Source organism: Sinocyclocheilus rhinocerous, unplaced genomic scaffold (genome assembly GCF_001515625.1).
Source record: "Sinocyclocheilus rhinocerous isolate Xijiao unplaced genomic scaffold, SAMN03320098_v1.1 scaffold1091, whole genome shotgun sequence".
Taxonomy (NCBI): domain Eukaryota; kingdom Metazoa; phylum Chordata; class Actinopteri; order Cypriniformes; family Cyprinidae; genus Sinocyclocheilus; species Sinocyclocheilus rhinocerous.
In genome coordinates this window covers 68,189-80,974 of record NW_015667412.1, presented here as the reverse complement: position 1 = coordinate 80,974, position 12,786 = coordinate 68,189, and the positions used below count along the sequence as shown (strand labels likewise).

General features: G+C 33.6%; 2 protein-coding genes across 2 annotated transcripts in view; both read right to left on the bottom strand.

Moving 5' to 3' along the window:
- LOC107733918 (WD repeat and FYVE domain-containing protein 1-like) overlaps nucleotides 1–5,798 on the bottom strand; it is an 11,123-nt gene extending 5,325 nt beyond the window's left edge. Inside the window, exons 1-6 of the mRNA XM_016545772.1 lie at nucleotides 5,601–5,798; nucleotides 4,913–4,980; nucleotides 4,055–4,128; nucleotides 2,238–2,319; nucleotides 1,937–2,063; nucleotides 248–360 (exon numbers count right to left, since the gene is read on the bottom strand). Coding sequence (XP_016401258.1) covers nucleotides 248–360; nucleotides 1,937–2,063; nucleotides 2,238–2,319; nucleotides 4,055–4,128; nucleotides 4,913–4,980; nucleotides 5,601–5,737 — 601 coding nt within the window. The 5' untranslated portion in view covers nucleotides 5,738–5,798. The remainder of the gene's footprint in view (nucleotides 1–247; nucleotides 361–1,936; nucleotides 2,064–2,237; nucleotides 2,320–4,054; nucleotides 4,129–4,912; nucleotides 4,981–5,600) is intronic.
- A 1,262-nt stretch (nucleotides 5,799–7,060) lies between these two features.
- The window catches only part of LOC107733929 (glia-derived nexin-like), a 10,979-nt gene continuing 5,253 nt past the window's right edge, over nucleotides 7,061–12,786 (bottom strand). Inside the window, exons 4-9 of the mRNA XM_016545781.1 lie at nucleotides 12,126–12,323; nucleotides 11,333–11,531; nucleotides 9,621–9,718; nucleotides 7,500–7,586; nucleotides 7,290–7,373; nucleotides 7,061–7,180 (exon numbers count right to left, since the gene is read on the bottom strand). Of these exons, the coding sequence (XP_016401267.1) occupies nucleotides 7,143–7,180; nucleotides 7,290–7,373; nucleotides 7,500–7,586; nucleotides 9,621–9,718; nucleotides 11,333–11,531; nucleotides 12,126–12,323 (704 nt within the window). The 3' untranslated portion in view covers nucleotides 7,061–7,142. The remainder of the gene's footprint in view (nucleotides 7,181–7,289; nucleotides 7,374–7,499; nucleotides 7,587–9,620; nucleotides 9,719–11,332; nucleotides 11,532–12,125; nucleotides 12,324–12,786) is intronic.

Below are 12,786 nucleotides of genomic sequence, written 5' to 3'. Positions count from 1 at the left end.
ACTAACTAAATAATGTGTTAAAGTATATATATATATATATATATATATATATATAGCTTTACAGAAATTCATGATTTAACTTTAGTACCATAAAACATTATTATAATTATTTATTACTTTTAATATTTTACAAATAATAAAAAAAAAAGATTACGCCAGAATACTAAAACAATTTCAGCTTTTCAATTAGGCTTTTTATATATATAAATAAGCAGGGTAAACGTGTGTGTATTTTTAGCTGTCTTACCTTCATGTCCCTTTAGTGTAGTAATGACAGAACATGTCTGTTCGTCCAGTTTCAGCAGAGTGATCTGCCCTGAATGATCTCCCACAAAGGCATGCTGGGTATCGCTATCATATCTACATGTGTGGTCAAGAAATAATAACCTTAAGACAGTTTATAACACTAAATTATTTGCCAGTCCATTTAAACGCATAATGACTCTGTTCAACCAAATTTAGCAAGATTATTGCTAGATCATTCAGGAACTAGATATTCATGAGCAGTTACACTACCTTTCAAAAGTTTGAAAGAAATAATACTTCCATTCAGCAAAGACATTAAATTGACAAAAAATGACAGTAAAGGCATTTATGATGTTACAAACATAAAATGTTATTTTGAACTTTCGAGTCATCAAATAATCCAGAAAAAATAAATGCATACATCCATCGGTTTCCACGAAAATATGAAGCAGCACAACTGTTTTCAACACTGATAATAATCAGAAATGTTTCTCGAGCAGCAAATCAGCATATTAGAATGATTTCTGAAGATCATGTGACACTGAAGACTGGAGTAATGATGCTGAAAATTCAGCTTTGATCACAGAAATAAATTACATTTTACAATATATTAACATAGAAAACAAATATTTTAAATAGTAATAATATTTCACAATATGTCTGTTTTTACTGTATTTTTGATCAAATAAATGCAGCCTTGGTGAACATAGATACATCAACTCTACAAAACACACACTACCAGAGTTAGGGGAAGTTATTTTCCATATTAGAGTATTACACTATTGCACTGCTCCAAACAAAACATAATTACTTTACATTGTTACTTTTTAATAATATATAAAGAGTTCCAAAACGCGATAAATGTAATTTTTTTTAAAAATTGAGTTTCCGACAAAATCAGTATTGCGTAGCTTGTCAGCATAAGTGTTTTTATTAATGCCATTAATGTTTTTGTTAATACAGCGTATAGCACTAGTCAAATTAATGAATGTAACATGGCAAAAATGAATGCACTTTTGGAAGTTGAATGTAAGGGAAATATCATTTTGGAATTTCTGTGGTTTAATGTGATATTGTTGTTCATGTATGTTCATGATGAAATTTTCTTTTATTGTTGTAATTAATTTATAGCATTAACAAGATGACCCGTTGAATTCATTTTGGGAGCGATGACTGATTTAATGCATTTTTAGTCCAGCGCCTGTATATAAGATTAGTATTGACCAAGTTCAGAGGCTGTCACATGTGGATCAACTTACTATGTTGTGTATTTTCAACAGTTTCAATGTAAAACATAACTTTTATATTGATTCAATGGATTTATTGCATTTTGGGAAAAAATAATAAAATTTTATAATAAATCTTTGAAAATCAAAATCTGGATATGAATTTTTAATGTTATTATAACCTAAAGATGCTACGTGAAAGTTATGAGAAAATAGTGGTTTTCCTCTTGCCACTTTCTTGGTAAAGAAAACACATTTTTACTCAAATTAATCAAAATGGATTTATAGTGTTTTGGAACCAAACTCTTCATATATAAAAAATATTGATTGACACGTCACATCCAGCACTGCACACTACCATGATAGAAACCACTGAGATTCACAGAAAGCAATATAATATAATATACATAAAATGTAAAAATGCCTGTAAATACTTCTCAGTGAGAGACTGAAGTGAAGGATACTGTAAACAGGAAGCCCATGAGCCGAAGCTGTGGCGTCCCAGCATAGAGCCGCTCTGAGTGCTCATCCAGCAGATGCTTTTATCATGACCTGTACTGATCACCCACTGACTCTCCCAAAGTAAGTAGAGTAGCAAGTGTGTGTGTGTGTGTTTCTCGCTCAAGGAAACAAACACACACACACACACACCCAGGAGACAAGAGTGCACACGTGTCATACAAACACACTTCAGCGCTCTGCTGGAAGGGAAATCCTACCCATCGTCTAAAGGGTGTTAGTACACTAAAGGAAATGACTCCTAATTCACTTCCCACAAGCCTCTGGTTTTACCTGGGTATGTTTTGACATGGTTCATTTTGTTGAAGTCTTCTGAGATGAGGAACTCCTGTGTAAGACAGAAACAAAGAACATTAGAGAAAAATGACACAATGGCTTAGTTGATCCACTTACTCACCCTCATGTGGCCACAAACTCAGATGACTTTCATCTTTTCATGAAACACAAAATGAGAGTGTTCAGAGTCCTCTTTTCTATACACTGATCTGGTGCTCAAGACCCAAAAAGGACAAAAAAAAAAATCACCATTTATGCACTATATTTCAAGTCTTCTGCTGAGTACTTTTATGGTGCGTTTTGTCTGCAATGCCTATATAAACTACTGTTCAAAAGTTTAGGGTTGGTATGATTTTTTTTTAAAGAAATTAATACTTTTATTCAGCAAGGATGCATTAAATTAATCAAAAGTGACAGTAAAGAACTTTCTATTCATCAAATAATCTTGAAAAAATGAATCATGGTTTCAGAAATGTTTCTTGAGCAGCAAGTCAGCATATTAGAATGATTTCTGAAGATCATGTGACACTGAAGACTGGAGTAATGATGCTGAAAATTCAGCTTTGCATCAAAGCAATAAATGACATTTTACAACATATTCACATAGAAAACACCAATTCTAAATCGTAAAAATATTTCACAATATTCTAGATTTTTCTGTATTTTTTGATAATAAAAACATGCATGTAAAAAGAGCAGTGTGAACATTCTGCTAAGCATCTCATTTTGTGCTCCACAGAAAAAACGTTGGGAATCACACGATGGCGAGTTTGATACACACACGTACTATTTACATATACATATTTATACATATACGCACAGCTGCCCTGACTTACAAGCGTATGAAAAGACAGGAGACATAGGCTACGTTCACACTTGCGAGCCTTAGTGCTCAATTCCGATTTTTTTTCTCAGATCCGATTTTTTTGTGTAGCTGTTCACATTGTTGTTTTAAAAGTGGCCAATATCAGTTTTACAGTGTGAACAGATCATGGTTCTGAACTGACCCGCATGCGCAAAAGAACAATACGAACAGGGTTTCCAGGTTTTTACAACAAAATCCGCCCAACTGCTTCTCAAAACTAGTCCAAAACTAGCACAACCATGTTCAGGGGGATAAATATCGCGTTAGTGGGGTCGCGTCGACCCATGAAGTTGAAAGACATCCCGCGGCAACAGTGGAAAAGTAGCCTAATTCCGCGGGGAAACTGTGGATTTGGCAACACTTGCGCAGCGAGCTGTCATACGAAAGTAAACACGGAGGATATAAAGTAAGCGATTATGCGTTTATTTATAGTGTGATCTGCTGCTGAATCCGGCGAAATTATGTGCAGGCAATATGAAAAATAAAGACAAGGAAATTACAAAAGACAGCAGAGTTTTGAAACTTTTATGATACGAGCCCTCATGTTTTGTTTGTATATATGTAAAAATCTTTGAAGTGTCTCCCGTCAGTGCGGAATTATGACGAATGTCGATCTAAAGTGACGTAAAAGTCGCATGAAATCCGACATGACTGTTCACACTGCGGTCGCGTTGCAAAACATCTGACATGGATCGGATTTAGTACCACATATGGAAGTGGCACAAATCGGAATTGAAAAGATCAGATTCCATGCGGTTTGTGCTGTTCACACGGTCATGACAAAAACAGATCCGAGTCACGTGTGAGCAAAAAAATTGGATTTGGGCCACATTTGCCTGCAGTGTGAACTTAGCCATAGAGACAAAACATTAGAGATCTGTAAACACCTTTGCCCTCAGGGGGGTGATACAGTGACACTCACCACAACAGCCCCGTTGTCCTGGCCTATGAAGATCCGCCTGCTCTCATGGTGATATGACATACAGGAGCACGGAGCTGGACACAAACAGAAAAACTTGACCTACTTCATCACCGATTTCTGCTGCTTACAGGTGAAGTGTGTCAATCTGTGCTACTAATGGCACCGAAAACAACATCTGTGTCTGACTAGTGTTGTTACTGTTAACAAAAAACTAAAACTAAAATAAATGAACAAAAAATCAATTGAAATAAAGCTAAAATAAAATAAATATTACATGAAAAACTTAAATGAAAATGTTGCCTTTTTAACTAATAACTAAATTATTTTTCTTTAATTGAAATAATGCTAAAATAAAATAATAAATTGTAATTAAATAAAGCTAACATAAAAATAACAAATATTAGATGAAAAATAAATAACAAAATAAAAATAAATATTTGATTAAAAATAAAAAAATAATAAATACTGTTATATTAAATAAATAACAGTTTCCGAACAATTTTTCTCCAACACTCCTAATTTTCTCAATTTATTTCTCTCAAACACAGCTCCAGCTGGAATCTGACATGACAAGCTGCTCAAACAAAAAGAGCAATTGCATATTAAAAATGTGCACACTTACTGATGATACTGGGGGAATATATGTGAGATATGAAGATGTGATATGGTTGCTATGGTAACAGAGTGACCATAGCGAACATTCCACTGCACGTGAACAATGAGAATTAATTATTTTAAATTTCTTAATTTACTTGCAACTGATGACGTTCACTGTGTCATTCACGTCAAACCTAGTCTCGCTATATCTGAGACGTAAAAGTTTGCGATTTTCATTTTTTTGGGTGAAATGATACTCACAGGACACAGTGTGGTAGATGCTGGGCCAGTACTGTCCACTGTCCCGCTTCAGCCAAACTCGAATCGTCCTGAAAGAAACAAAGACGTTTCCTTTTAGATGTCAAATAGACGTCTATTAGATGTCTTTAAGATGTTTATGATTTAGAATGTATGTAAAACTGACATCTTAAATACGTCTGTCAGATGTTTGTACACAGCAGATGCTTTCCAGATCAAGAGATCTCTAACAGACAGTATGTGTGCTATCTGGGAAGCACTCTAAAAAATACCTCTTGCAGATGTCAAATAGACGTCTCCGTGATGTACGTGTGCTTTCTACACGACTAATGGAAATTATGATTAATACGGTAATTCACAATAATTCATGTTTACATCTAAAACCAAAACAACAGTAGTTTGTCACATTCAAGTGCTTCACTAAAAAAAAAAAACAGTAGCATGATGTTTTGGACTTGCACTATGGAAGCACCCTATGTAAACATGGTAATCCTTTAGTACTATGGTATATCGTGATACCATGTATCGTAAAAAAGTAATAATGAGAGAGTAATAATGCACGTTCCTTAAGAAATAAACAGCTGAATTAATCAAGCAAGCAAGCAAGCAAGTGTTGATTTGAGTGTTCAGAGAGCGTTAATGGTCATGATGATGTTGTCGCGTGTCCACCGGTTGTCCGGCGCGGGTGTACCTGTCCTCGCTGACCGTGATAACTCCATCCTCCTTCGGGATCAGCACGGCCGCGTTCACTCCGTCGCTGTGGCCCTCGATCTTGTTCAGCAGGACGGGTCTGGAGCTCTGAGGCCTGGAATGGATCTCCGCCGCCATCGCTGTTTTCCCCTTGATTCCTTGCGCGCGATGATTCCTCCTCTCGAGTCAGCTGAGCGCTCGGGAAGTTCAACCACAACAGCGCGAGCTACCGTAACGCTCCGTGACAACGCGCACGATAAAAACACACAAACACTGCGTAACGGCCGCGGTTTACTTCTGCGACCAAACTACGCTGTATAATTTTAATATTGTGTAGAATAAATTCTAAAATATTGTATATGGATATTTTAATATATAATTTGCTTAGAATAATTATTAATAAGTATTCGTATTAATATATCAACGTCTAATATTTTATCAACATTGTGCATTACATGAATGTTGTTTTTATTATGTGAATATATTTAAGTATAAATATAACATAAATATAGTATAAATGCAATAAAATATAAATAAAACAAATATTATAGTAAAAATATATATGAACCTCTTTTGCATCCTATATATAAATTATTTTAAATATATTTTTGGATTTATAGCAATTGCCTTTTATAATCTTTAGTATTCATAATATGTATCAACGTCTATCACATATTTTATCAACAATTATTATTTTTATTATTATTCTTAGATAATTCTATGTAATTGGACATATAAATAACCTAACATTAGTATAAATGTGTGTGTATACCTATATAGTACAAATATATATTTTTATTTGTTATGAATTTATTTGTCATGAACCTTTTTATCACGTTTAACTTTGAATTAGCATTGTGAATGAAATGTGCTATATAAGTAAACTTGCCTTGCAAGTAGTATGTATTATTAATAGTATATATCAGTGTTTTTTTAAAGAAACATTTAATATATCATGTAATATAATATTAATCAAGCATAAAAAATAAGACTACCAAAGCAACTACCTTGAATATTGTTTATTAAATAAACAACAAATGTTTTTTAGTTAGAAAAAAAAACAAGGTGAACCAGTTTAAGTACCTTATTTAATCAAATAAGACTCAATGCAGGACAATATATCATTAATGTGACAAATAAACTGACATTTTATTAAGGACAAAAAAGTTAAACAAAAGTTATATCAGCATTTAAGTTGCACACATTTTGTGAGAAAGTTTTGCATTAGACACAAATTATAAACCATGTATAAAATCTTATAAAATGTTCCTCAAGAATATAAAAATAACAAAGACAAAGTCAAAATGAGGGTAAAAAGACGCTTGAGAAATTGAGTGGGAAAAGGACACGCAGTCCAAGACAAAAGTTTAATATATTCGTCTGTCTCTGTCTGTGTCTGTCTGTCTGTCTGTCTGTCTGTCTGTCTCTCTGTGTCTGTCTGTCTGTCTGTCTGTCTGTCTGTGTCTGTCTGTCTGTCTCTGTGTGTGTGTGTGTGTGTGTGTGTGTGTGTCGACCACTGATCGAATCTCCTCTGATCTCTGGCTCAAGGTTTGTTGATCTGGCCAGCAAACAAAATAGTTCCTGAGAAGAGAACGAGATCAGATTTGAGATGCATTTTTCATACCAGGAACATTTTAATATTACAGTTTCATAAAGCAATAAAAAGCCCATACACTGGAGGTGTGTGTACCTGTAGGATTGTGTCTGATGAGAAACAGGAACGGTCTGTCCACAGTCACCCACGGAGGAGAAGATCGGGCGTGCAAGATTGCAGCTAAAAATTAGAATTTCATATCATACTAGGATCATGAGCACAGATGAAGGGTCTTGCTGGACGTCCAGTGATTGAGAGTTACTAACAACTTAAAAACCGAGGACATCGTGTGACACAGTAACTTACTGGTGGCGGCAGAGGCTTTGGTTCCATCCTCATTGACCTCTATCTTGGCTTTCTGAAGAGCTTTGGACACATAGACAGACTCTGAACCTGTTACACACACACAAATACAGAAGTCTTTACTTACAGCATGTAGCTTTAGCACACAGAAGCTTCATTCATACACTGAACGCATGTCATTACATCAGACTGCCACACGGGGGCAACAGAACACTTCAGACTGCCAGAGCTGCACACAGAAGCTTCATTCATACACTGAATGCATGTCATTACATCAGACTGCCACACGGGGGCAACAGAACACTTCAGACTGCCAGAGCCGCAGGTCAGGTTTGAGATAGTATTTCTGCTAGCTTCATCTCAAACACTACGGCCTACATTGCTTGCAAAACCTCTTCCTTCCTTCCTCTAGCTGACATGAATCTTCATTTATAGTGTCTTTCTCTCTGTACTCTGGTATGTTCTCATATTTGCTTCTCTCGTTTTTTTGTTTTTCCCCACAGATGGTCATTCTTTTGGCAGTTTCTGATATTTTCAAGGTTGATTCACTCAACATTGTATGGAAGCCCATTTCCACCACATAAAAGTAAAATCATGTTTTGGTAAACATAATAATTATAACATAAAAAGTCGCAATTATGACAAAATCAAAATGTTGTCATACCAAGTCATAATTATAAGATAAAAAGTCATAATTATGAGATACAAAGCCAACATACTTAGTCATAGTTATGAGTTGTAAGTCATAATTATAACATAAGTCAAAATGATGGCATATCAAGTCATAAGTCAAAATTATGTGACATTAAGTCAATTATGAGATAAAAAGTGATACTTATGACAAAGTCAAAATATATCTCATGACCTAGTATGATAACATACTAAGTCATAATTATGACAAAGTCGAAATTATGAAATACTAAACCATAATTACAAGATAAAAAAATCAAACTTACATCAAATTAAATTATAATTATGAGATACAAAAGTCATAATTATGAGATAAGTAAAAATTATGAGATAAACAAAATAAATTATGATAAAGTCAAGACTAAGTCATAATTATTCAATAGAAAGTCGAGCGTAAACAAACAATGGCTAGCAAACAGCGTGTTTTGTCATCAGAAAAGCCCAAAAAAAGAAAGTAGTCACAGCAGTCCCTCAAGGAAACATCATAAATGTTCAAAATAATGTCATAAAATCGTGTAGTCTGAACCGGGCTTAAGTCATAATTATGAGATAAAAAGTCACTTGTCAAAACATTGAAATTATGATTGAAAAAAATCTAAATGATGAGGAAAAAAGTCAATTATGACAACAATTTGAATTTGTCAATTTACTTATGTCATAATTTTGACTTTTCAATCTCATAATTATGGCAGAATTTCATCTTTTTATGTCATAATTATCATTTATCTTGTAGCTGAAATGGGCTTCTGTAACACTGAATTTCTGCCTTTGCTAAACGAATCCAGCTTTTCTAAAGAACAAAAGTCAAAGTTTAAGAATGTGAAGGGCTTTAAATCCTGTCACAGTGATAGCTCTGTCATCATTTCCTCCTCCTGCTGTCATTCCAAACCCAAATTACTTTCTTCTGGAGAATATTCAATGACATTTCATAGTGAACATGCCTGTCAAGCTCCAGAAAGAGCTTTTATGCCAGTTTTGGATCCTATTTGGAGACTGTTTTTGTATTGAAAAAATTCTCCTTTTGTGTCTCCATTGAATTTCTAACAACATGTGGTTGAGTAAATGATGATAAGATTTCATTTCTGGGTGAACTATGACATTTCTTAATAGTTGAAAGTGAAAAGGCACGGTGATTCACTGCTCGCTGCAATTCAGGTTAAAGTTTGTGGTTTAACAGCATGAATTATGGTAATAAAGCGTAGGCTTTGAGGAGAATTATCTCTTCAGAGATCATCTGGGAGCGTCTCTGGATGGTGAGCAGTGCACTAACAGAGTCACTCTGACTCATTTTCACACTCCACTGAGAGACGTGATTCATGCGGCTGAAGTTCACAGTCAACAGCCAATGATATCACTCGGTCAAACACAAAAAAATGAGCACATAAAATGAATTCATGAAGAAAATGCTGCGTATGACTGACAGCTGTCACTCACTCAGGTGACTGAAATCAGCTTTGGTCTGACTGAAGATGTCTTTGATTCCCATCGCTGTGAGAGGACCCTCCAAATCCACCTCTTCCTCAGCTGTGAATCTACTCGAAGAAGAGGAGACAGACAGAACCCATGAGTCCCAAAAGTATGTGAGACGCAGTAGAGATCATACTAGTGTGGTATTGTTACCTCTTTGTTAACTGAAACTTAAACTATTACAAATCTTAACCCATTTTTGTAACTATAAAATATAAATATTAGATAAAAAGTCATATTAATGAGATTAACAAGTCAAAATGATGACATACCGAGTCATAATTATAAGATTATCTCAAAATTATGACAAAAAGTCAAAATTATGACATACAGAGTCATAATTATACGATTATCTCATAATTAAATAAAAAAGTCAAAATTATACTAAGTATACTAATATACTAAGTATACTAAGAGATACTAAGTAATAACTATGAGATACAAAAGTCATTATGAAATAAAAAAGCCAAATGATGATATATTCTGTCAGAAAAGTAATAATTATGAGATTTTGAAAAATCACATTTATGACATACTGAGTCATAATTATGAGATACAAAAGCCATTATGACATAAAAAGTCAAAATGATTAAATAATCATTCAAAAAAATGAGATAGAAAAAATATAATTATGACATGCTAAATCATAATTATAAGTCAAAAAGTCACATACTGAGTAAACACACACAGTTTATGACATACAGAGTAATACGGAGTAATAATTATGAGATACAAAAATCACTGACAAAAAGTCAAAATGATTAAATAATTCATAATTAGATAAAAATCAATTTTATCGAAAATGTGATAAAAAGTCATATTTATGACAAAAAAGTGATAATTTTTATCTTATTATGACTTAGCATCTCATCAATTCAACATATAACATAGTTATATGAGTTATAAATTATAAGATTATATATGAGTTATAAATTATAAGATTATCTCATAATTATATAAAAAAAAGTCGAAATTATGAGATACTAAGTAATAACTATGAGATACAAAAGTCATTATGAAATAAAAAATCCAAATGATGATATATTCTAAGTCAGAAAAGTAATAATTATGAGATTTAAAAAAAAACATTTATGACATACTGAGTCATAATTATGAGATGCAAAAGTCATTATGACATAAAAAGTCAAAATGATTAAATAATAATTCATAATTATGAGATAGATAAAATATAATTATGACATACTAAATCATAATTATAAGACAAAAAGTCACATTTATGACATACTGAGTAATACGGAATCATAATTATGAGATACAAAAATCACTATGACAAAAAGTCAAAATGATTCAATAATTCGTAATTATAAGATAAAAATCAATTTTATCGAAAATTAGATAAAAAGTCATATTTATGACAAAAATGTCATAATTTTTATCTTAATATGACTTAGCATCTCATCAATTCAACATAATTACGACTTTCAATTTGGACATAATTTACTTAATATTCAATAAAAAATATGGTCATATTAATATCAGTCAATTAGTATTAGTCAATATTAATATTGACTAAATATTAATAAATCCTATATAATAATTTATAAATTCTATATATTCATTCTAAAATAACACTGCATCATACAAAAGATGCTGACTTCTTTAGAGGGAAAAAAGGCCAAGTGAATATTAAAGAATAAGGTTAAGGACAGGAATCTCACTTTGGCATCAGCAGGCGCATCCTCCTCTGGACCAGCAGTTTAGTCCAGCTTTGGACGGTCGCTGTGGAGACGTGCAGCAAGACGGCTGACAGGGGCGTGGCCTCTTCTGACGGCAACGCAATGAACATGCTCATGCTGTTGCCATGATACGGCAGCTCGATCACTGTATACTTCAAACCTTCGGGAGTGCTTGCTTGACCTGAAGAGAGAATGAAAACAAATAAATAGATTCATGCTGCTAGTCAAGAGTGAAACGGCACACTGAACTATTAAATATTAGTTGTATGCACCTACATTTCAGAATATGTGCATATATGAATGTTCCTGAATAACTAATAGCAAACCCATGTGATCATATCCCAGTCACCCCTGTGAACTTTATAAATACAGTCCTCTCGTACGGTCTATAAAATACTTTACTCTGCTCGTAAAGTGCTTATATCAAAACTAGTAAAACAGCAAACGTTTATTGGTGTTTTCATGGATTAAATCCTTCTGACGATGGCCAAACACTCTTGGCGTTTGCATTAGAATTCAATTAATTCACAGTGTACACCATTTCATTCCCATCTGCTGCGTTATGAGGAACTGTAAAGTTAAAATACTCCAGCGTTCGCAGCGATTTAAAAAGTAGCCACGTTTTTATTGCATCGCCGTCTCTGGAAAACAGTTCTACACATAGCCAGACAATGGCATGAATCATGTGGCTGGAAAATCTTTTATTACTCAACCGTTCTGAATGTGTGTGAGTGTAATATCTGATGCCACCTGGGAGAAAATCGCACCATCTCACCTATGTTAAAGACTGAGAGTTGGGACATCATGGGAACTTTGTATGTCTTCCCGTCTCCTGCAGTAAAGCTTCTGGGTTTGGTGTTCTGGGCTTGGAAACGGGACTTCCAAAGGCCTTTGAAGTAAATGGAATTTACAGCCACCAACCGAGTCATAGCCGGGTCAAACATATCTGCCTTGACAAGACTGGGAATTTGGCCTGATAGAGAAAAAACAGGGCAGAATAAATATTACATATATTTATATAATATTAATATTATAATTAATTGCCAATTCACACAAATATAGAGTGTTAATAGGGCCTAAAAAGGGATTTTTCTTCTTTTTCAACAAATTATCATTGAAAGGACAACATCAAGAGATCAAACGAAATATTATATCAGATGTTTTCCATTTTGTGTTCATTTTGTATGAGATGAGCAATTTTTGGGACATGTAAATAAACCTTAACCCCTGATTTGTGTTTTTTTTTTTAAAGAAAAAGAAAGATTGTTGGTTTTCAGTTATTGACATTTCCAATAAATTAAAGGGGTCATATGATGTGATTTCAAGTTTTCCTTTCTCTTTGGAGTGTTACAAGCTCTTGGTGCATAAAGAAGATCTGTAAAGTTGCAAAGACTAAAGTCTCAAATCCAAAGAGATATTCTTTATAAAAGTTAAGA